General features: G+C 40.3%; 1 protein-coding gene across 3 annotated transcripts in view; it reads right to left on the bottom strand.

The window, feature by feature from the left end:
- SV2C (synaptic vesicle glycoprotein 2C) overlaps window positions 1-22,844 on the bottom strand; it is a 265,178-nt gene that overhangs the window by 145,764 nt on the left and 96,570 nt on the right. For 2 of the 3 annotated variants that reach the window (XM_003408105.4, XM_064273297.1), the window contains one exon: window positions 9,765-9,945. The exons of the other annotated variant lie outside the window; for it this stretch is intronic. In XM_003408105.4, the coding sequence (XP_003408153.1) occupies window positions 9,765-9,945 (181 nt within the window). The remainder of the gene's footprint in view (window positions 1-9,764; window positions 9,946-22,844) is intronic. 3 annotated transcript variants of the gene reach the window in all.

Here is a 22,844-nt window from a genome sequence, read left to right as displayed (position 1 = left end):
GCCAACAGAAGGTTTGGGGACCATGACCGCCGGGATTCCTCTAGTCACAGCCAGACCATTAAGTCTGGTCTTCTTATGAGAATTTGGGGTCTGCATCCCACTGATCTACTGCTCCCTCAGGGGTTCTCTATTGTGTTCCCTGTGAGGGCAGTCATCGATTGTGGCCGGGCACCAACTAGTTCTTCTGGTCTCAGGATAATGTAGGTCTCTGGTTCATGTGGCCCTTTCTGTCTCTTGGGCTTTTAGTTGTCGTGTGACCTTGGTGTTCTTCACTCTCCTTTGCTCCAGGTGGGTTGAGACCAATTGATGCATCTTAGATGGCCACTTGTTAGCTTTTAAGACCCCAGATGCCACATTTCAAAGTGGGATGCAGAATGTTTTCATAATAGAATTATTTTGCCAACTGACTTAGAAGTCCCCTTAAACCATGGTTCCCAAACCCCCGCCCTTGCTCCGCTAACCGTTGAAGTATTCAGTTTATCCCGGAAACTTCTTTGCTTTTGGTCCAGTCCAGTCCAGTTGAGCTGACCTTCCATGTATTGAGTGTTGTCCTTCCCTTCACCTAAAGCAGTTCTTATCAGCTAGTTAATCAGTAAAAAACCCTCTCCCTCCCTCCCTCCCCTCCTCATAACCACAAAAGTATGTGTTCTTCTCAGTTTATACTATTTCTCAAGATCTTATAATAGTGGTCTTATACAATATTTGTCCTTTTGCCTCTGACTGATTTTACTCAGCATAATGCCTTCCAGGTTCCTCCATGTTATGAAATGTTTGACAGATTTGTCACTGTTCTTTATCGATGCGTAGTATTCCATTGTGTGAATATACCACAATTTATTTACCCATTCATCCGTAGATGGACACCTTGGTTGCTTCCAGCTTTTTGCTATCGTAAACAGAGCTGCAATAAACATGGGTGTGCATATATCTGTTTGTGTGAAGGCTCTTGTTTCTCTAGGGTATATTCCCAGGAGTGGGATTTCTGGGTTGTATGGTAGTTCTATTTCTAACTGTTTAAGATAACGCCAGATAGATTTCCAAAGTGGTTGTAGCATTTTACATTCCCACCAGCAGTGTATAAGAGTTCCAATCTCTCCGCAGCCTCTCCAACATTTATTATTTTGTGTTTTTTGGATTAATGCCAGCCTTGTTGGTGTGAGATGGAATCTCATCGGAGTTTTAATCTGCATTTCTCTAATGGCTAATGATCGAGAGCATTTTCTCATGTATCTGTTAGCTGCCTGAATATCTTCTTTAGTGAAGTGTGTGTTCATATCCTTTGCCCACTTCTTGATTGGGTTGTTTGTCTTTTTGTGGTTGAGTTTTGACAGAATCATGTAGATTTTAGAGATCAGGCGCTGGTCGGAAATGTCATAGCTGAAAATTCTTTCCCAGTCTGTAAGTGGTCTTTTTACTCTTTTGGTGAAGTCTTTAGATGAGCATAGGTGTTTGATTTTTAGGAGCTCCCAGTTATCGGGTTTCTCTTCGTCATTTTTGGTAATGTTTTGTATTCTGTTTATGCCTTGTATTAGGGCTCCTAGGGTTGTCCCTATTTTTTCTTCCATGATCTTTATCGTTTTAGTCTTTATGTTTAGGTCTTTGATCCACTTGGAGTTAGTTTTTGTGCATGGTGTGAGGTATGGGTCCTGTTTCATTCTTTTGCAAATGGATATCCAGTTATACCAGCACCATTTGTTAAAAAGACTATCTTTTCCCCAATTAACTGACACTGGGCCTTTGTCAAATATCAGCTGCTCATACGTGGATGGATTTATATCTGGGTTCTCAATTCTGTCCATTGGTCTATGTGCCTGTTGTTGTACCAGTACCAGGCTGTTTTGACTACTGTGGCTGTATAATAGGTTCTGAAATCAGGTAGAGTGAGGCCTCCCACTTTCTTCTTCTTTTTCAGTAATGCTTTGCTTATCCGAGGCTTCTTTCCCTTCCATATGAAATTGGTGATTTGTTTCTCTATCCCCTTAAAATATGACATTGGAATTTGGATCGGAAGTGTGTTAAATGTATAGATGGCTTTTGGTAGAATAGACATTTTTACTATGTTAAGTCTTCCTATCCATGAGCAAGGTATGTTTTTCCACTTAAGTATGTCCTTTTGAATTTCTTGTAGTAGAGCTTTGTAGTTTTCTTTGTATAGGTCTTTTACGTCCTTGGTAAGATTTATTCCTAAGTATTTTATCTTCTTGGGGGCTACTGTGAATGGTATTGATTTGGTTATTTCCTCTTCGGTGTTCTTTTTGTTGATGTAGAGGAATCCAAGTGATTTTTGTATGTTTATTTTATAACCTGAGACTCTGCCAAACTCTTCTATTAGTTTCAGTAGTTTTCTGGAGGATTCCTTAGGGTTTTCTGTGTATATAATCATGTCATCTGCAAATAGTGATAACTTTACTTCTTCCTTGCCAATCTGGATACCTTTTATTTCTTTGTCTAGCCTAATTGCCCTGGCTAAGACTTCCAACATGATGTTGAATAAGAGCGGTGATAAAGGGCATCCTTGTCTGGTTCCCCTTCTCAAGGGAAATGCTTTCAGGCTCTCTCCATTTAGAGTGATGTTGGCTGTTGGCTTTGCATAGATGCCCTTTATTATGTTGAGGAATTTTCCTTCAATTCCTATTTTGGTAAGAGTTTTTATCATAAATGGGTGTTGGACTTTGTCAAATGCTTTTTCTGCATCAATTGATAAGATCATGTGGTTTTTGTCTTTTGTTTTATTTATGTGGTGGATTACATTAATGGTTTTTCTGATATTAAACCAGCCTTGCATACCTGGTATAAATCCCACTTGATCGTGGTGAATTATTTTTTTGATATGTTGTTGAATTCTATAGGCTAGAATTTTGTTGAGGATTTTTGCATCTATGTTCATGAGGGATATAGGTCTGTAATTTTCTTTTTTTGTAATGTCTTTACCTGGTTTTGGTATCAGGGAGATGGTGGCTTCACAGAATGAGCTGGGTAGTATTCCGTCATTTTCTATGGTTTGAAATACCTTTAGTAGTAGTGGTGTTAACTCTTCTCTGAAAGTTTGGTAGAACTCTGCAGTGAAGTCATCCGGGCCAGGGCTTTTTTTTTGTTGGGAGTTTTTTGATTACCGTTTCAATCTCTTTTTTTGTTATGGGTCTATTTAGTTGTTCTACTTCTGAATGTGTTAGTTTAGGTAGGTAGTGTTTTTCTAGGTTTGCAAATTTGTTAGAGTACAATTTTTCATAATAATCTGATATGATTCTTTTAATGTCAGTTGGTTCTGTTGTGATGTGGTCCTTCTCATTTCTTATTCGGGTTATTTGTTTCCTTTCCTGTATTTCTTTAGTCAGTCTAGCCAATGGTTTATCAATTTTGTTAATTTTTTCAAAGAACCAGCTTTTGGCTTTGTTAATTCTTTCAATTGTTTTTCTGTTCTCTAATTCGTTTAGTTCAGCTCTAATTTTTATTATTTGTTTTCTTCTGGTGCCTGATGGATTCTTTTGTTGCTCACTTTCTATTTGTTCAAGTTGTAGGGACAGTTCTCTGATTTTGGCTCTTTCTTCTTTTCGTATGTGTGCATTTATCGATATAAATTGGCCTCTGAGCACTGCTTTTGCTGTGTCCCAGAGGTTTTGATAGGAAGTATTTTCATTCTCATTGCTTTCTATGAATTTCCTTATTCCCTCCTTGATGTCTTCTATAACCCAGTCTTTTTTCAGGAGGGTATTGTTCAGTTTCCAAGTATTTGATTTCTTTTCTCTAGTTTTTCTGTTATTGATTTCCACTTTTATGGCCTTGTGGTCTGAGAAGATGCTTTGTAATATTTCGATGTTTTGGACTCTGCAAAGGTTTGTTTTATGACCTAATATGTGGTCTATTCTAGAGAATGTTCCATGTGCCCTAGAAAAAAAAGTATACTTTGCGGCAGTTGGGTGGAGAGTTCTGTATAAGTCAATGAGGTCAAGTTGGTTGATTGCTGTAATTAGGTCTTCCGTGTCTCTATTGAGCTTCTTACTGGTGTCCTGTCCTTCTCCGAAAGTGGTGTGTTAAAGTCGCCTACTATAATTGTGGAGGTGTCTATCTCACTTTTCAGTTCTGTTAAAATTTGATTTATGTATCTTGCAGCCCTGTCGTTGGGTGCATAAATATTTAATATGGTTATGTCTTCCTGATCAATTGTCCTTTTTATCATTATGTAGTGTCCTTCTTTATCCTTTGGGGTGGATTTAAGTCTAAAGTCTATTTTGTCAGAAATTAATATTGCTACTCCTTTTTTGCTTATTGTTTGCTTGATATATTTTTTTCCATCCTTTGAGTTTTAGTTTGTTTGTGTCTCTAAGTCTAAGGTGTGTCTCTTGTAGGCAGCAAATAGACGGATCGTGTTTCTTTATCCAGTCCGAGACTCTCTGTCTCTTTATTGGTGCATTTAGTCCATTTACATTCAGCGTAATTATAGATAAATAAGTGTTTAGTGTTGTCATTTTGATGCCTTTTTATTTGTGTTCTTGACAATTTCATTTTTCCACATACTTTTTTGTGCTGAGACGTTTTTCTTAGTAAATTGTGAGATCCTCATTTTCGTAGTGTTTGACTTTATGTTTGTTGAGTCGTTACGTTTTTCTTGGCTTTTATCTTGAGTTATGGAGTTGTTATACCTCTTTGTGGTTACCTTATTATTTACCCCTATTTTTCTAAGTAAAAACCTAACTTGTATTGTTCTATATTGCCTTGTATCACTCTCCATATGGCTGTTCTATGCCTCCTGTATTTAGTCCCTCTTTTTGATTATTGTGATCTTTTACATATTGACTTCAGTGATTCCCTGTTATGAGCATTTTTTTTTTAATTAATTGTAATTTGTTTTTGTGATTTCCCTATTTGAGTTGATATCAGGATGTTCTGTTTTGTGACCTTGTGTTGTGCTGGTATCTGATATTATTGGTTCTCTGACCAAACAATATCCTTTAGTATTTCTTGTAGCTTTGGTTTGGTTTTTGCAAATTCTCTAAACTTGTGTTTATCTGTAAATATCTTAATATTCCTTAAAACCTTCATATTTCAGAGAGAGTTTTGCTGGATATATGATCCTTGGCTGGCAGTTTTTCTCCTTCAGTGCTCTGTATATGTCGTCCCATTCCCTTCTTGCCTGCATGTTTTCTGCTTAGTAGTCTGAACTTATTCTTATTGATTCTCCCTTGAAGGAAACCTAGCTTTTCTCCCTGGCTGCTTTTAAAATTTTCTCTTTATCTTCGGTTTTGGCGCGTTTGATGATAATATGTCTTGGTGTTTTTCTTTTTAGATCAGTCTTAAATGGGGTTCGATGAGCATCTTGGACAGATATCCTTTCGTCTTTCATGATGTCAGGGAAGTTTTCTGTCAGGAGATCTTCGGCTATTTTCTCTGTGTTTTCTGTCCTCCCTCCCTGTTCTGGGACTCCAATCACATGCAAGTTATCCTTCTTGATAGAGTCCCACATGATTCTTAGGGTTTCTTCACTTTTTTTAATTCTTTTATCTGATTTTTTTTCAGCTATGTTGGTGTTAATTCCCTGGTCCTCCAGATTTCCCACTCTGCATTCTAATTGCTCGAGTCTGCTCCTCTGACTTCCTATTGCGTTGTCTAATTCTGTAATTTTATTGTTTTATCTTTTGGATTTCTACATGCTGTCTCTCTATGGATTCTTGCAACTTATTAATTTTTCCACTATGTTCTTGAATAATCTTTTTGAGTTCTTCAACTGTTTTATCAGTGTGTTCCTTGGCTTTTTCTGCAGTTTGCCTTATTTCGTTTGTGATGTCTTGAAGCATGCTGTAAATTAGTTTTTTATATTCTGTATCTGATAATTCCAGGATTGTATCTTCATTCGGGAAAGATTTTGATTCTTTTGTTTGGGGGGTTGGAGAAGCTGTCATGGTCTGCTTCTTTATGTGGTTTGATATGGACTGCTGTCTCTGAGCCATCACTGGGAAACTAGTTTTTCCAGAAAATCCGCTAAAAAAAAATGCAGTCAGATCCCTATCAGAACTGCCTTTGGGTTATAACCACCACCTTGTTCCCTGTAAGGATAAAAGTCGGAGATTTGGATCATATATGCTTGGCTGTAGCTGGTTCTGTGTTTTTAGACCAATTAGGGGTGGATTTTTGGTCCCTGGGTTTTTTGTGGTTCCTTCTCTCAGGCCGGAAGAGTGGGTTAGGAAAAGACCAAAAGAAAAAAAAAAGGGGGGGGGGGAGCAAAGCCGCCGTGGAGCCAGAGCCGTTCTCCCTCTGGCTCAGGAAATTCCAATGTCAATGAAGCCACCTGGGGAGGGTGCGGGAGGGATCAGAGAGATACGAGAGTAGCACCTCAGAATATAGCCAGAGTTGCTTGTCTTGCTTCGAATGACTATTTTATCTGAGATTCCCGAGGGTCGTGTCGCCTATGTGTGCTGGCTCTGTGGAGATTGCCCCCGGGGATCTGGCCCACTGAAGCCGCGGTCAGATCCTCCGCTGCCAGTCCCACGCCCAGCGTCAAGGTTCCCCTGCTGGGATGGTGCACTCCCGACTCCAAAATCAGTCACTGCCTCCCGGGGACTTCTTGTCCCGCCAGCCGTGTCGCTGCACCACCCTCGAAGACCAGCTAGGCCCCGTTCTGGGGTTAGTTCAGGGGAGTGGAGCTGCTCCCCGTGTTTGCGCCGTGACAGTGCCCAGTCAAAAGCCCGGCGGCAAGATTCCCCGGCTGGGACGCTGCACTCCCAGCTCCAAGACCAGTCACTGCCTCCCGGGGACTTCTCCCACCAGCTGTGTCGCCACGCCGCCTGCGCAGACTGGCTGGGCCCCCTCCTGGGGTGAGTTCAGGGGGGTAGGGCTCTGCCCCTTGTTTGCCCCGTCAGCTCCCCTGGGCCCTGCCCTAAATCGGGCGCCAAGGTTACCTGACTGGGACGCTGGCTCCAGGCTCCGAAAACAATCGCTGCTTCCTCGTATTTGTTCATTTTCCGTCTCTAAATCTGTGTTTGTTGTTCAGGGTTCGTAGATTGTTATGTATGTGATCGATTCACTTGTTTTTCTGAGTCTTTGTTGCAAGAGGGATCCGAGGTAGCGTCTACCTAGTCCGCCATCTTGGCCCCGTCTCTCTGTTTTTTTCTTTTTATGTTTTCATTTCTCTTGGATTTATACCTAGGAGTCTGCCACATATTTTTAATACGATATCTTATTTTATCCTCACACTGAGAGACAGGCATGTAAAATACTGCTACCTCCTTTTTACAAAAGAAAAATCAGGCTGAGGAGTCTGAGTGACTTTCCCAAGCCCCCTGGGGATGGCGGGGTAGAGCAGACTCAGATTTCTTAACTCCCAATCCTATACCCCTTCCCAAAGGCACAGTGATTTAGCCTGTGGTATCACAGTTTATAGAGATTAACTGAGTTTCCAGTATAGTCTGTGCTTTGTCATGTAAATTCAGTTATTTTGAAGTCAGCAGCCTGAGCCTTTATCTGTAGTAGGGAGGAGGATGATAATATGCTCAGGTGGTCTCTGCTTCTATACCACGCTGATTAGCTTCTGTACGGTTCATTGGTTTGGAGTATTTTGCAGCCACCATAATGGCCATTTCCTCTATGATCCATTGGACTGACCATATCACAATCCAGATGGGCAATTAAAATTGTCATAATAATTTAATCACATGTACATGTAAAAATTGTTGAAATGGTATATCTCTTACTGCATATATTTTCACCAAACAATAAAATAAATTAAAAAAATTTTAAATACAAAATAATAATAATAATTTGACCACAGTCAGGTATGTTGAGTCTATGGGTATAGCTGAAATTTCTTGGAGAAGAATACATAATAAAAGAACTGGAAAGTTTGGAAACTAGTTATCTTTTGACAGGCTAGTTATATTAAGTAGCAACAGAAAGGAGAAGGAAATCTTGGCCTTTCCTAGTGGCAAGAACGTCTTACACTATGAAGCCCACTCACTGAGAAGGTCCTTTAACAAACAGGCCCAAATAACACCTGTTCTTCCTCAGGTATCTCAATTTTCTCAACAATGAGGTCTGTCGCAGCCCCCAGAATCTATCTAAAATATCTCCCAAGTCAGCAGTGCATGTGCCAACCTCACACAAAGCTCTGGGCACCAACAGTCCCCTCCACTCAGGAGAAGCTCCCTTTCTCCGTCATTACTAGGCAAATTATTGATTCTTATAATTTTTTTCCATGGAAAAATATTTTTATACTTTCCTCAACTGTCCAACCATCGTGTTTTACTGAAATACACGACCTTCACTCTAAGAAAAGTATCTTGAATTTGGGCAAGTTAGTCAAGTATTTGCAAAACAATCACTGTGTGCAGAATGTATTATATGAGGAGGTACTGTTGTTGTATGCCCTCGAGCTGATTCCGACTTATAGTGACCCTACACGACAGAGTAGAACTGCCCCACAGGGCTTCCTAGGTTCTAATCTATACGGGAGCAGATCACCACATCTTTTGTCCTGCAGAGCCACTGGTGGGTTTGAACCACCAACGTTTTGGTTAGCAGCTGAGTACTTAACCATTGTGCCTCCAGGGTTCCTTATAAGGAGGTATAGGAAGACAAAAAATATATTCACAGATCTGTGGCTAATCAACCAATCTCAATATGTGTGCAAATCTTGCAGCACAAAAATGACATAAAAATTAAACAAAATTTTAAACGAATTATGAAAGTGACCAGTCTACAAAGAGAAATCTTTGCATTCTGGAAGTAACCCAGGTATACCGTATTTCTCCTTAATCCCTTATATTACCATTAGTCTTAGCTCTGATTTTAAAGCACTACTGTATGTAATTAAGAAAGACAGACTGTAGTTCTCCGACCTTCTCTTCTGGCAAAATTGTGTTCTGCTCTGTGGGTACCGCTATCATCAATAACCGCAACTGATATGTTTCTCAAATTCATAACCCAGCCCTGTCTCCTTCACTGTCTTCATTTATTTTTTTCATCTTATATTATTCCTTTAGATTCTTCTTATGCTAGATACCTCAGAAAGAATGTTTCTACAGAAAATAAAGTTCTCCAGCATGAATAGGAAATTTTGTATTTTTACTATTTTTCTTCTTATTAAAGCAGAGTTCTTTATACACCCCTGATTACAGCTATTGGGTTTTCCTAAGCTTGTGCATTCACTTAGCAAAAGTGCTTCAAGTTCCTTAAAGAAAAGGACTGCACTACTGGCTATACTATGCCACTGCACTTGGTTAATAACACAGCTTCAGTGAATTCAACAGAAGTCAGGAATTTACCAAAAAAAGAACCTATTACATTTCAAGCAGCAGGCTTCCTACCTAGTTAAATACGCTAAGTTAGCATAGATCAATAAAGCAACATTTACTTGAGATACTCTAATCCTGGATTTAAGAGTATGCCTGAACGGTTTGAAACTTTAATTACTTCATAAAAGGTGGGATCAAGGTATTTCTTGCTTAAATTAAAATTTCAGAAGAAAAATACATTTATGAATGGGTTCTGCCACAGAAACAGCATTCCATTTAACACAATACTCATTTCCTAGAAGTAAATCACTAACACGGTCAGCCAAAAGAATATAGAGGTGTGTTCCCTTCTCTTCTGGATTTAAAGGTGGATAGTTTTATTTCCAAGAACCAGCATTATGGCTCCTAAGCTAACACAAAGATAGGGAAGGATGTGTGATAAGTGATCATCTCTTGGTAAATGAGGTCCTATAAGTGGAGAATATGTACACTTATGAAGAATAAACACATTATCATAAAATATGAAGGAGAAAAGCTTACCCGAATCCAGAAAGTAAGCGACAGAAGAGAAAGAAGCCATAACCTTGGACAAATGATGAAAGGAAGGCAAAGAATCCGTTGACAGACATGCAAATCAGAAGAGACTGTTTCCTTCCCACTTTGTCTGCAAGTCCTCCCCAGAAGAATGCCCCCACCATCATCCCGAGGTATACTATGCTGCCTGCAACACACAGAAAACAGAGAAACACATCAGAGATTGAGAGTAAATGACACGTGTAACAGCAAATCAACAAGCAACAATACATTTCAGTATTTTGCATGGAAGAGATTTCCTTTAAAAATACCTTATATCCAAAGAGATATACTAATCATCTTTTAAGTTGGAAAGTAAACTCTACAGGCTACCCTTTGCTGCCATGACTGACTGCAAGGGCTTATGGGAACTCATTTGCTGTACCATCTCCTGCACTGGAAGACAAAATGGTCATGTTCTTTCCCGCCTTGAGGGGCTGGGTACACCATGGGCAGGACTGAGGAGTCTCCACACAGAACAGTCCTACAGTTTGACACACTATCAAGTCAACTTTGGTCTGAATGCTCAGCTTAGCACCAGGGCAACCCAAGATGGGAAACTAAGTCAAGTGCTCCCAGGACAAAGTGGATACCCCAGTCTGCTTCAAATCTCTGCCTGTAGTAGATGACCTGGGCCACGGTCAGGTTCTTAGGGCCCGTCTAAATTATTCCATGAGTTCTTCCTCTCTAGTCCCTCCTGAAAGCCCTGTCCCTTCCCTGGAAGTTAGGGAAGGTGAGCTTTGAGATGAAAAGAGTTCATCTTAAAATAGTCTATAACTCTGTTTGTAAGAGAAGACTTTCTTGAAGCCAGGAGCTTAAACAGAAGGGAAATAGTTGTTAATATGTTAGAAAATAGCAAGCGTATTATGGTGGACTTTGCACGCATATCAGAAACAAGTGGAAAATCAGGAATTAGATAGATATGCCTCCTGGTGTCATTGTGAGTATACACTTGAATTTTTAATTCACAACCTTCTTTTAAAATACCAGATCCCCACAAACTCTGTCCAGAATCTTTCCCAGGATGAAATGATGTCAGATGTGCAAATGTTAGTTTAAGAAGGTTCCTAAAAGGGCATGCAATGTTTAGGGGAAATGTTTATAACTAATAAATGGAACGTGAAGTTAAAGAAATCTTTACTTCATCTTTCACACATTTCTGCTTTTTCCCTTGATTCACCAAAGTGCCATCTGAACCACTCATTTTCAAGGGCACAATCGAGATACTCCACAGTATCAAAGTAAGAAGCCAAAAAAAAAAAAAAAAAAAAAAACAGTATATTGCTTTGGACTAGTTTGGGAAATATCCTATTTAAACATTCACCCCCATATTAGTTTGCTTAACCCACAGTTACGGGATCAATATAAGACCGAGAACAAAAACACTTGGCAAGGTCTGGTGACACTCACACCAATGACTCAAGGATGCTGCTTTGCAGAGAGCTGAGTACCCACAGCTACAAGGGATGGTGAATGGTGGAGCAATTGTAAAATAAATCAAAACAAAGGCTTTTTTAGAATTTAGAGTGGGATACGTGCAGAGGTGGGTAGCCATCCTTTGCCTGGGTGTGGTTGGCATATTTTTATCTACACTATGGGACAGGCTGTACACAGATAATCCTTCTCAATAAAGGGATTACTCTTATATCATGAGACCCAGTGGGTGTCCAGAAGATGATGTAAAGAATGTATGAGAACAGTGCGTGAGGATTCCAAAAGCAGACAAATTCACCCAGGGAAACGCATATGTAGCATATCTTTTATTTATAGCATAAAAGACTCGAGCCTGCCACTCATAGCTCTCACAAGAATAACCAGCAGCTAAGCCTCTTCACAATAAATGTCTATGTCTTTAACAATGTCTGCAAATCAGAAAGTGAGCTTCCATAAATCAGGAGCAGCCTGTGGCTGCTGTAAGCTAAACACTTGGGGGTCTTTCTTGTAGCTCCAGCCCCTGGAACAAAGCCTACCACCTCCACTTATGTTCTACAGCAGCCCTCCTCATCCAGGGTGAGCCACTGTGACACCAACACCAACCCAAGACCTCTTGTAGCCCACCATCATTATTCTACTATAGAAAGCAAGGAAAATACAAAGGCAAGCTGTCTGCATGCCATCAGTAACCATTTATTATCATTTAATGATAATGGTAAACAACAGCCACTGGGGCTACTTTCACTGACTGAGCATGTTTGTGCCAGGCATTCCTCAAGGAACATCCCATAGGCTGGTTCATTTAATTCTTACCACAATCCTACAAAGATGGTATTATTAGTTGGTATTATTAACCTATTTCACAGATAAGGAAACTAAAGCTCAGAGGTATTATGTAACTTGTTCTAACAGATAATAAGTAGGAAATCTGGGTTGTGAAATCATGTTTCTCTGACTCTAAAGGAAGAAGATCATCCTCAGAGCTGACATTCAGTTGGAATGCACCAGGTCCCTGCCCTGGCCCCTCCACTGGGACCTTCTGGACTTTCCCTTGATCCAGCAACTAAGGGGTTAAAATCTGGCAGAGCAGGCCAATGCCCAGTACTACAAATAAGTTATCTGATTCCCAGCATATGAGCCAAGCCACTGCATATATCTGTTGTTAATTATTTTGAATTTTGCAAAATGTACAAGTAGAAAATCAGGAGTTAGATAGATGTGCCTCTATGCGTCCTTGTGTGTTTACTCTTGAATTTTTTAATTCACAGTCTTCTTCTAAAAAAAATAGACTCCCACAAAGCCTCCCCAGAATCTTTATCAGGATGAAAGGATAATAGGCATTCAACTTGGGAGCCCCTAATAAGTGCAAACGAGGACCCAGGTGATGTACAGCAGGGGTCTCTAGCTGGACACTGGAGTCTCTGCCTGGCCTCCACTCTGTTCTGTTTAAAGAAGAGGAATCCAGGTACTTCTGGTGGAGGACAAGGGGCCCAACACTTTGCAAGGTCCCTATTACCCCTTAGGCTATTATCACACACTAGTTTTCACATTGCTTTATCATCCTGGCCCCTGAAGCATTTGGGTTTTCAGACACCTGAGATGAGAGAGCTTACAGTCTTCTGAGAAGAGGGGTTTATCAATAACTAAGGCAGAAAAGCAAACAAAAAATAACATACAAATGTAAGGGGAAGAATAAAAACAACCCCCTCCTTATTCCTCCCCAACCAGAAAAAAAGGAAGCCTCACTAGAGAATTGGTCTCAACGGCTCTCTATGGCAACAGGCATCTTACTCTTTGCAGGTTCACAATAACATGAACAGAAGCTAGCACTTTCTGAACACTTTCTAGTTCTAAGGGTTTCCATGTAATTCACTGAATCCTCACAACAACACTTTGAGGTTAATTCTATGGAAGCCCAGTTTATTGGTGAGGAAACTGAGGTGGAGAAGTGAATGATTTGACCACAAAAAAGTGAGTGGTGGGTACATCCCAGTCTGTCAACAGTTCTTTGAATAACATGGTTAAGATTCTTTAATAATCCTGGCTGTGATTGTGAAAATACCCTAGTTTTTCCAGGTTCCTCTGAGGTGGTACCATCTGAAATAGAAAGCAGTACCTCAAACGTCTCTGAGATACCATCTCCCTGGGCCCACCCTCATAGAATTAGAGCTGTGGACAGGTTAGCAGAAAATAATACAAAGGAGCTAGGTGCAAAATGCTGCCTTTTTCTACTCAAGCAGACTTATAGGGACACATTACTTGGGTTCTCAGACACTCCAAATGGGCACATTCCCAACGAGGGTCAGACTACCCAGTAAGCAAGGTACACGCAGGCTTACTTACTAAGCTGTAGTGAACAATCTCACACGGGTCTCACCATATCTCTGATGTGACATTGTTCACTACAGGTGATCTGGTAAGCACTGTACTTACCTTGCCTATTGGATAATCTACCCCTGTTCTCAACTCTTGGGTAGGGGGTAGGGAGCTATATTAGTTTCCTAGTGCTGCAGTAACAAAGTACCACAAAATGGGCGGCTTAAAACATCAGAAATATATTGTCCCACAGTTCTGGAGGCTAGAAGTCCAAAATCAAGATGTCAGCAAGGTTGGTTCTGGTTCTACCTGGAGGCTCTGAGGGAGAATCTATTCCATGCCTCTCTCCTAGCTTCTGGTGGTTCTCGGAAATCTTTGGCATTTCTTTGCTTGCAGCTGCAACACTCTAATTTCTGTCTCCGTCTTCACATGGCCATCTTCCCTCTGTGTCTCTCCGTCTCTTCTCTTTCATAAGGCCACTGCTCATATTGGATTAGGACCCACCCTACTCTGGTATGACCTCATGTTAACTAATAATATCTTCAAAGACACAATTTCCAAACAAGGCCATGTTCACAGGTACCAGCATATCTGTTTTAGGGACACAATTCCATCCCTAATAGGGAGTCACTGCTGAAAACAGCTTGGTTTAGGCCAGAGTAAAGTGGAAACCTAATTTCTTGATAAAAAGAAGAGGCTCCCTTAGGGGAAACTCCCTTGGCTTTTGTAGTCCAGGAGGGATGACGTGCTGTCAGTCCTTGTCATTCCCGTCTTCTAGAGAGTTGCCTTCAGCCTCACCTTCACATAGATGACACAGAACTTCCCTGTGATGAAAACCAGCACTTTTAAGGCTCACCATTCATGTATAAAGTTCCCTCAACCCCAACAGTGTGAGGACATAGCCCCACACAGGTAGATTCTTAAAAGCCCGGAGATACCAAGGCAAGCGAGCTGAGCTTGACCTTACTATCTGGGATGGAGACATCGTAGTGACTTGGTAAGGAAAAGAATGCCCTTGTACTTAAACCACTTGAAAATAAAAGACTTTAGAAATAACATTTATTCAAGTATTTTAAAAAAAAAGATTAAAACAAAAAAGATCCATTCTTCAATTCCCCAGATATTCCTATATATATATATATACATATATATATAAAACAAATATATCTACATGGCAAAAAATAAAAACCTTACAGAAATATATAAAATGAAAATAAAATTCTCTTCCACCCTGGATCCTCTCCCCGTCTCCCCAAAGGTAATTATTACCAATTTTTTTTCTAATTCTCCCAGGAAGTTTACATATATATAAATATACAAAAATGGATACCCTACAGTATTTCCCTTTAAAATATGTATTTTTCCTGTGTAGTGTTAATTTTTTTTCCTCGTGTTTAAAATTTCTAAAATGAACAAACCAGAGATTTTAATAACTATTTCAAAATTACATCTCATATATTTCAGAAAAGCATTTACTACCAGTGATGAGGGAAAAACCAAACATTTATTTCTTCATCTGCTGTTACTTCTGTGCTTAAAATAAATACACCCCAAACTCCTTAAAAAGGAGGATATTAAATTTAATTTTAAAGAATTTATTGGACACTCACTATGCTTCACTTCTCCTCAGGTATCAGAAATACAAGGATAATTAAGCCATGATCCTTGAACTTTGTGGTTAGTTGCCAACAAGTCAGCTCCAACTCATGGCCACCTTGTATATAACAGCATAATGCTGCCCAGTCTTGTGCCATCCTCATGATTGTTGTTATCTTTAAGCCTGTTGTTGCAGCTATTGTGCCAACCCATCTCATGGATAGTTTCCCTGTTTTAGCTGACCTTCTAGTTCTTTATCCAAGTTCTTTATCTTATGTGTACTCTAAGCAAGGAGAGGTAGAAGACAGTTTCACATCTGCTATTTCATGCAATCCTTCCAGCAACCCCATCCGATCACATCCTCTCCACAGGGAGGATCATCCAGTCCAGAACTTTCTGTGGTCTCGTAGGGTCATATGACCAGCACAGGACAGTGGTGCAGTGTGTATTCATGTGCCCTGGCTCTAAGCCCCCCAGATTCTCTTTCTATTCCACCATGATGGCTTAAGGAGCTCCTAACTTAGTAACGGAGACAGACAATGACACAGCTAACGGAGCCAAACAGTGAGTGTGTGCTCTGCAGAACACCAAACCACTTGCCATTGAGTCGATTCTGACTCATAGCAACCCTACAGGACAGGACAGAACTGTCCCATTGGGTTTCCAAGGTTGTAAAGCTTTAAGGAAGCAGACTGCCACATCTGTAAATGAGAGCAGAAGAGTAGGAGGGGACTACTAATTCTGACTTTGGCCTCTGGAAAGGTATCTGCAGGATAAGATATAAAAAAAGTGTTAAATTCACAACAGAGAGTCCCTGATGAAGCAGGATAAATGTGGGGTTCAGTACTCAAATTCTAGTAAAAAGACCAGACTTAACGATCTGATTGAGACTGGAGGGACCCCAGAAGACATGGCCTCTGGACTCTCTGCTAGCCCCAAACTAAAACCATTCCCAAAGCCAAATCTTCAGAAAAAGATTCGCCTGGACTATAAGCCATAATACGGTAATTGTGAGGACTGCGATTCTTAGCCCAAGTAGGTACATGAGACTAAATGGGCAGCTCCCATCCGCAGGCGAGATGAGAAGGCAGAAGGGGACAGAAGTCAAATGGACTCGGTGGAAAGGAGGAGTGTGCTGTCACATTATAGGGACAGCAGCTAGGGTCACATAACGATGTGTGTATAAATTTTTGTATGAGAAACTAATTTGAACTGTAAACTTTCACTTAAAGCACAATAAAAAAAAAGTGTTAAATTCTTCCACAACAGGTTTAACAAAAGAACTGTTAACATCCAGCTTTACTTTCACTTCTACTCTGGTTAAAAATACGTTTAAGATTTAAAGGTAAAAATCTTTTGAGACTCTTTGACTATCACTGACCCACCAAACATGGAATGGAAAAAAGGAAGCCTACCCAACAGCTTGCTGTGGTTGTTTTTTTTAACCCAACAGCTTGTTGTGGTTGTTGTTGTTACCAGCTGTCGAGTTGGCCTCCAACTCATGGCGACCCCATACACCGCCTGGTCCTCACCCCCATGACTGGTTGCAGATTGTACTGTTGTGATCCTTGGAGTTCTCACTGGCTAATTTTTTAAGCAGATCACCAGTCTTTCTTCCTCGTTCATCTTAGTCTGGAAGCTCTTCTGAGACCTGTTCAGCATCACAGCCAGCCTTCACTGACAGATGAGTAGTGGCTGAACACAAGGCATATTGGCAGGGAATCGAACCCAAGTCTCCCTCATGGAAGGTGAGAATTCTACCACCTAACAGCTTATTCGGAAACCCTGGTGGCGTCGTGGTTAAGTGCTATGGCTGCTAACCAAAGGGTTGGCCGTTCGAATCCACCAGGCACTCCTTGGAAACTCTATGGGGCAGTTCTACTCTGTCCTATAGGGTCGCTATGATTCGGAATCGGCTTGACGGCACTGGGTGTTTTTAACAGCTTATTCGAGACAAACACAGCTTATAATTAGAATGCTGATTTAAAAAAAAAATTTATTGTGCTTTAAGTGAAAGTTTACAAATCAAGTTAGTCTCTCACACAAAAACTTACATACACTTTGCTACATACTCCCAATTAGAATGCTGATTTTTTAATAAGACGGGACTGGGGTTGGGTGGATCTAATTAAAGCTGAAATTTGAAAGTTAGCAAAGGCATTACGCGAAGAAAATTGTAATCTCTCTGGGACTGTTAGACTATGATGTGTGTTTTCCGTCTTGTTTGTTCTCATTTTTCCATGTTGTCTCCATGGTGTTATAATGTGGAGTCCTTGAAAGCTCAGAGGCAGAGATACGAGAAGCTGAGCTCTTGATGTACAACCAGCATTTTCTGCTCTTCTCTGGATGCTGCTGATGTTCAGAATTAAAAGGTACCTTAGTCCAAACCTGGTTGTGTAGTGGTTAAGAGCTACAGCTGTTAACCAAAAGGTCAGCAATTCAAATCCACCAGGCACTCCTTGGAAACCCTGTGGCGCAGTTCTACTCTGTCCGACAGGGTCGTATGAGTGGGACTCGACAGCAATGGGTTTTAGTTCAAGTACCTCATTTTACGAGTAGGGAAACTGAGGCTATGAGAAGCCAGAATTCGAAATCAGGCCTTATAGACCCCCACTCCTCAAAGTATGATCCCTGAACCAGTAGCATCAGCACCACTGGGGAGATTGTTAGAAGTACAGACTCCTGGGCCCCACTCTAGACCACTGACTCAGAATCTGCAACTGAACGAGATCAAGTGATCTGTGTACACACTGAATCTGAAAGTACTTTTACACTGGCATGTTTTCCATCAAAATGCATAATCTTTCTCATTTACTTTTTACTTAAAGTTTGTATTTTTCTAAAACATTTTTGAGGGAAGGAGATGGAGGATACAGCATGTTTTTGCTCCAAAGATATGACTGTCCTGGAAATCTCTAAAGGACAAATGTTTAAAAGCCCCGAGCCTCTCCTAAGACCTGCCTTCCTCACAACTAGAGGCAGACCTCCGATTCAATCCCACAGAGCAATGTCAAGAGATGCCGGCGCGTGACGGATTTCTGATTCTTTAAGGAATTTAATAAAGATTTTAATTTGCTGGGATTTCAGGAAGTTGAAGCTGATCTGAGAAATTAACTGAACCTGAGGAGTCCCTGGGTAGTGTAAACGGTTAAGTGCTTGGCTGCTAACTGAAAGGTTGGCAGTTTGAGTCCACCTGGAAGCACCTCCGAAGAAAAGCCTAGTGATCTACTTCTGAAAAATCAGCCACTAAAAACCCTAGATAGCATAGTCCTACTCTGACAGACACAGGGTTGCATGAATCAGAGTCAACGCAAAGGCAACTGGTTATTTATTTATTTTGGAGGACGGGGAGGGAGGATCAACTCTTCCCACCACAGCTATGGCTAAGGGCCATTCTTGGCTGGCCTGGACTCAGTCTTTCAGAAGTGACTTCACCATAGAGTTATTTTCTGACATGGGGGCCATTTCCATTTAATTATCCTCCTTCCCCCTGATAAATGTCACATTTCCATTTCTATCTCTTTGTTAACTGCTTTTACCTCTTTCTGACAATCCCTAAGGGGGCAAACCTCTCCCCCCGACACTATTTTAAACCACATTTAACCAAGAAGTACAATGTCAAGAAATGGTATATCATGTTTTTCTCAGACCAACTTTTAGCCAATAGGTTTTTAAGAATTGTTTTAAGCACTTCAGTTATCCATGGCTAATGCTGTACTCTATAATTCATTGCACCATTTACTCATAAATTGATTTTCAATGAAAAACATTCTGTGGTGGTATTTGAATCCACTGACAAATAATCTCCATGACGCGACAATCACACTCACCTTCTATATGGAGATTTTTTAGGTTAAAACAATTTTTAAAGTTGAAGTAAAATAAAAATAAATATTTTTGCATAATAGGGACATTTCTGGTAATGGTTGTTGAAAGAATAATATGATGTGATCTATGGCATTCACAGGATTACGAAAAAAACTTTATTGCCTAAAATATGCTAAGTATTTTTTCAGATATTACACCTTTCACAAGAGGCAGGCATATTCATTTCCCCCAAAGGTAAGGTTTTCTCCCTCAAACCTGTATTATGCCTAGAGTAGAAGCTCTTTTAGCCAATTTTTTTAAAAAATAATTTTTATTGTGCTTTAAGTGAAAGTTTACAAATCAAGTCAGTCTCTCACACAAAAACCCATATACACCTTGCTACACACTCCCAATTACTCTCCCCCTAATAAGACAGCCTGCTCTCTCCCTCCATTCTCTCTTTTCGTGTCCATTTCACCAGTTTCTAACCCCCTCCACCCTCTCATCTCCCCTCCAGGCAGGAGATGCCAACACAGTCTCAAGTGTCCACCTGATCCAAGAAGCTCACTCCTCACCAGCATCCCTCTCCAACCCACTGTCCAGTCCAATTCATGTCTGGAGAGTTGGCTTCGGGAATGCTTCCTGTCCTGGGCCAACATAAGGTCTGGGGGCCATGACCACCAGGGTCCTTCTAGTCTCAGTCAGACCATTAAGTCTGGTCTTATGAGAATTTGGGGTCTGCATTCCACTGATCTCCTCCTCCCTCAGGGGTTTTCTGTTGTGTTCCCTGTCGGGGCAGTCATCGGTTATAGCCGGGCACCATCTAGTTCTTCTGGTCTCAGGATGATGCAGTCTCTGGTTCATGCGACCCTTTCTGTCTCTTGGGCTCGTAATCGCCTTGTGTCCTTGGTGTTCTTCATTCTCCTTTGATCCAGATGGGTTGAGAGCAATTGATGCATCTTAGATGGCTGCTTGCTAGCATTTAAGACCCCAGACGCCACCCTTCAAAGTGGGATGCAGAATGTTTTCTTAATAGATTTTGTTATGCCAATTGACTTAGATGTTCCCTGAAACCATGGTCCCCAGACCCCTGCCCCTGCTACGCTGGCCTTTGAAGCATTCAGTTTATTCAGGAAACTTCTTTGCTTTTGGTTTAGTCCAATTGTGCTGACCTCCCCTGTATTGTGTGCTGTCTTTCCCTTCACCTAAAGTAGTTCTTATCTAATATCTAATTAGTGAATGCCCCTCTCCCACCCTCCTTCCCTCCCTCCCCCGTCTCGTAACCACAAAAGAATGTTTTCTTCTCAGATTAAACTATTTCTCAAGTTCTTATAATAGTGGTCTTATACAGTATTTGTTCTTTTGGAACTAATTTTACTCAGCATTATGCATTCCAGGTTCCTCCATGTTATGAAATGTTTCACAGATTCATCACTGTTCTTTATCGATGTGTAGTGTTCCATTGTGTGAATATACCATTATTTATTTATCCATTCATCTGTTGATGGGCACCTTGGTTGCTTCCATCTTTTTGCTATTGTAAACAGTGCTGCAATAAACATGGGTGTGCATGTATCTGTTCGTGTAAAGGCTCTTATTTCTCTAGAATGCAATAAACATGGGTGTGCATGTATCTGTTCGTGTAAAGGCTCTTATTTCTCTAGAATGTATTCCAAGGAGTAGGATTGCTGGATCGTATGGTAGTTCTATTTCTAACTTTTTAAGGAAGCATCAAATCGATTTCCAAAGTGGTTGTACCATTTGACATTCCCACCAGCAGTGTAGAAGTGTTCCAATCTCTCCACAGCCTCTCCAACATTTATTATTTTGTGCTTTTTGGATTAATGCCAGCCTTGTTGGAGTGAGATGAAATCTCATTGTAGTTTTGATCTGCATTCTCTAATGGCTAGTGATCGTGAACATTTCCTCATATATCTGTTAGCTACCTAAATGTCTTCTTTAGTGAAGTGTCTATTCATATCTTTTGCCCATTTTTTAATTGGGTTATTTGTCTTTTTGCAGTTGAGTTTTTGCAGTATCATGTAGATTTTAGAGATCAGGCTCTGGTCAGAAATGTCATAGCTAAAAACTTTTTCCCAGTCTGTAGGTAGTCTTTTTACTCTTGGTGAAGTCTTTGGATGAGTGTGTTTGATTTTTAGCAGCTCCCAGTTATCTAGTTTTTCTTCTATGTTCTTTATGTTTTCTATACTGTTTATGCCATGTATTAGGGCTACTAACATTGTCCCAATTTTTTTTCATGATCTTTACTGTTTTAGATTTTATATTTAGGTCTTTGATCCATTTTGAGTTAGTTTTTGTGCATGGAGTGAAGCATGGGTCTTGTTTCATTTTTTGGCAGATGGATATCCAGTTATGCCAGCACCATTTGTTAAAAAGACTGTTTTTTCCCCAGTTAACTGTTTTGGGGCCTTTGTCAAATATCAACTGCTCATATGTGGATGGATTTATGTCTGGATTCTCAATTCTGTTCCATTGGTCTGTGTATTTGTTGTTGTACCAGTACCAGGCTGTTTTGACTACTGTGGTGCTGTAATAGGTAAAGTGAGGCCTCCCACTTTGTTCTTCTTTTTCAGAAATGCCTTATTTATCCAGGCCCTCTTTCCATTCCATTTGAAGTTGGTGATTTGTTTCTCCACCTCATTAAAGAATGTCCTTGGGATTTGGATCGGAATTGCATTAAATGTATAGATCGCTTTTGGTAGAATAGACATTTTTATAATGTTAAGTGTTCCTAACCACAAGCAAGGTATGCTCTTCCACTCAGGTAAGTCTCTTTGGTTTCTTGGAGAAGTGCACTGTAGTTTTCTTTGTATAAGTCTTTTACATCTCTGGTGAGATTTATTCCTAAGTATTTTATCTTCTTGGGGGCTACTGTAAATGGCATTGATTTGGTGATTTCCTCTTCGATGTTCTTTTTGTTGGTGTAGAGGAATCCAACTGATTTTTGTATGTTTATCTTGTATCCCGATACTCTGTTGAACTCTTCTATTAGTTTCAGTAGTTTTCTGGAAGATTCCTTAGGGTTTTCTGTGTATAAGATCATGTCATCTGCAAATAGAGATACTTTACTTCTTCCTTGCCAATCTGGATGCACTTTACTTCTTTATCCTGCCTAATTGCTCTGGGTAGGACTTCCAGCACAATGTTGAATAAGAGTGGTGATAAAGGGCATCCTTGCCTGGTTCCCGATCTCAGTGGGGATGCTTTCAGGCTCTCTCCATTTAGGGTGATGTTGGCTGTTGGCTTTGTATAAATGCCCTTTATTATGTTGAGGAATTTTCCTTCTATTCCTATTTTGCTGAGACTTTTTATCGTGAATGAGTGTTGAACTTTGTCAAATGCCTTTTCTACATCAATCGATAAAATCATGTGATTCTTGTCTTTTGTTTTATTTATATGATGGATTACATTAATTGTTTTTCTAATGCTGATGCATCTCTGCATACCTGGTATGAATCCCACTTGGTCATGGTGAATTATTTTTTTGATATATTCTTGAATTCTATTGGCTAGAATTTAGTTGAGGATTTTTGCATCTACATTCATGAGGGATATAGGTTCTTCTAGCCAATTTTTACTTCACCAATTTGCTGGATTAACCGACACTCCCCCATCCCTCCCCAAACACACCTAGAACTCTCCCTGGAAGCGCTTCCCTTTAACTCACCCCTGGACTTTCTGCCTCCACCACCACTGCTTTATGCTTACCAAGGTCAGCTGTGTTTATATCCAACCTGTTTATGCCCATTCTGATTCTTATTAATTATGTATTTAATTAAACATCAATCATAAAAACAATGATATACAAGTGTGAAAGGAAAGGGAGCTACTTCTATGAAAACTTAGGAAAGACCAAGTTGCAAAAAATATTAC

This window comes from Loxodonta africana, chromosome 2 (genome assembly GCF_030014295.1).
Source record: "Loxodonta africana isolate mLoxAfr1 chromosome 2, mLoxAfr1.hap2, whole genome shotgun sequence".
Lineage (NCBI taxonomy): Eukaryota > Metazoa > Chordata > Mammalia > Proboscidea > Elephantidae > Loxodonta > Loxodonta africana.
The sequence above is the reverse complement of the archived record's forward strand: the minus strand, read 5'-3'. Positions and strand labels throughout refer to the sequence as shown.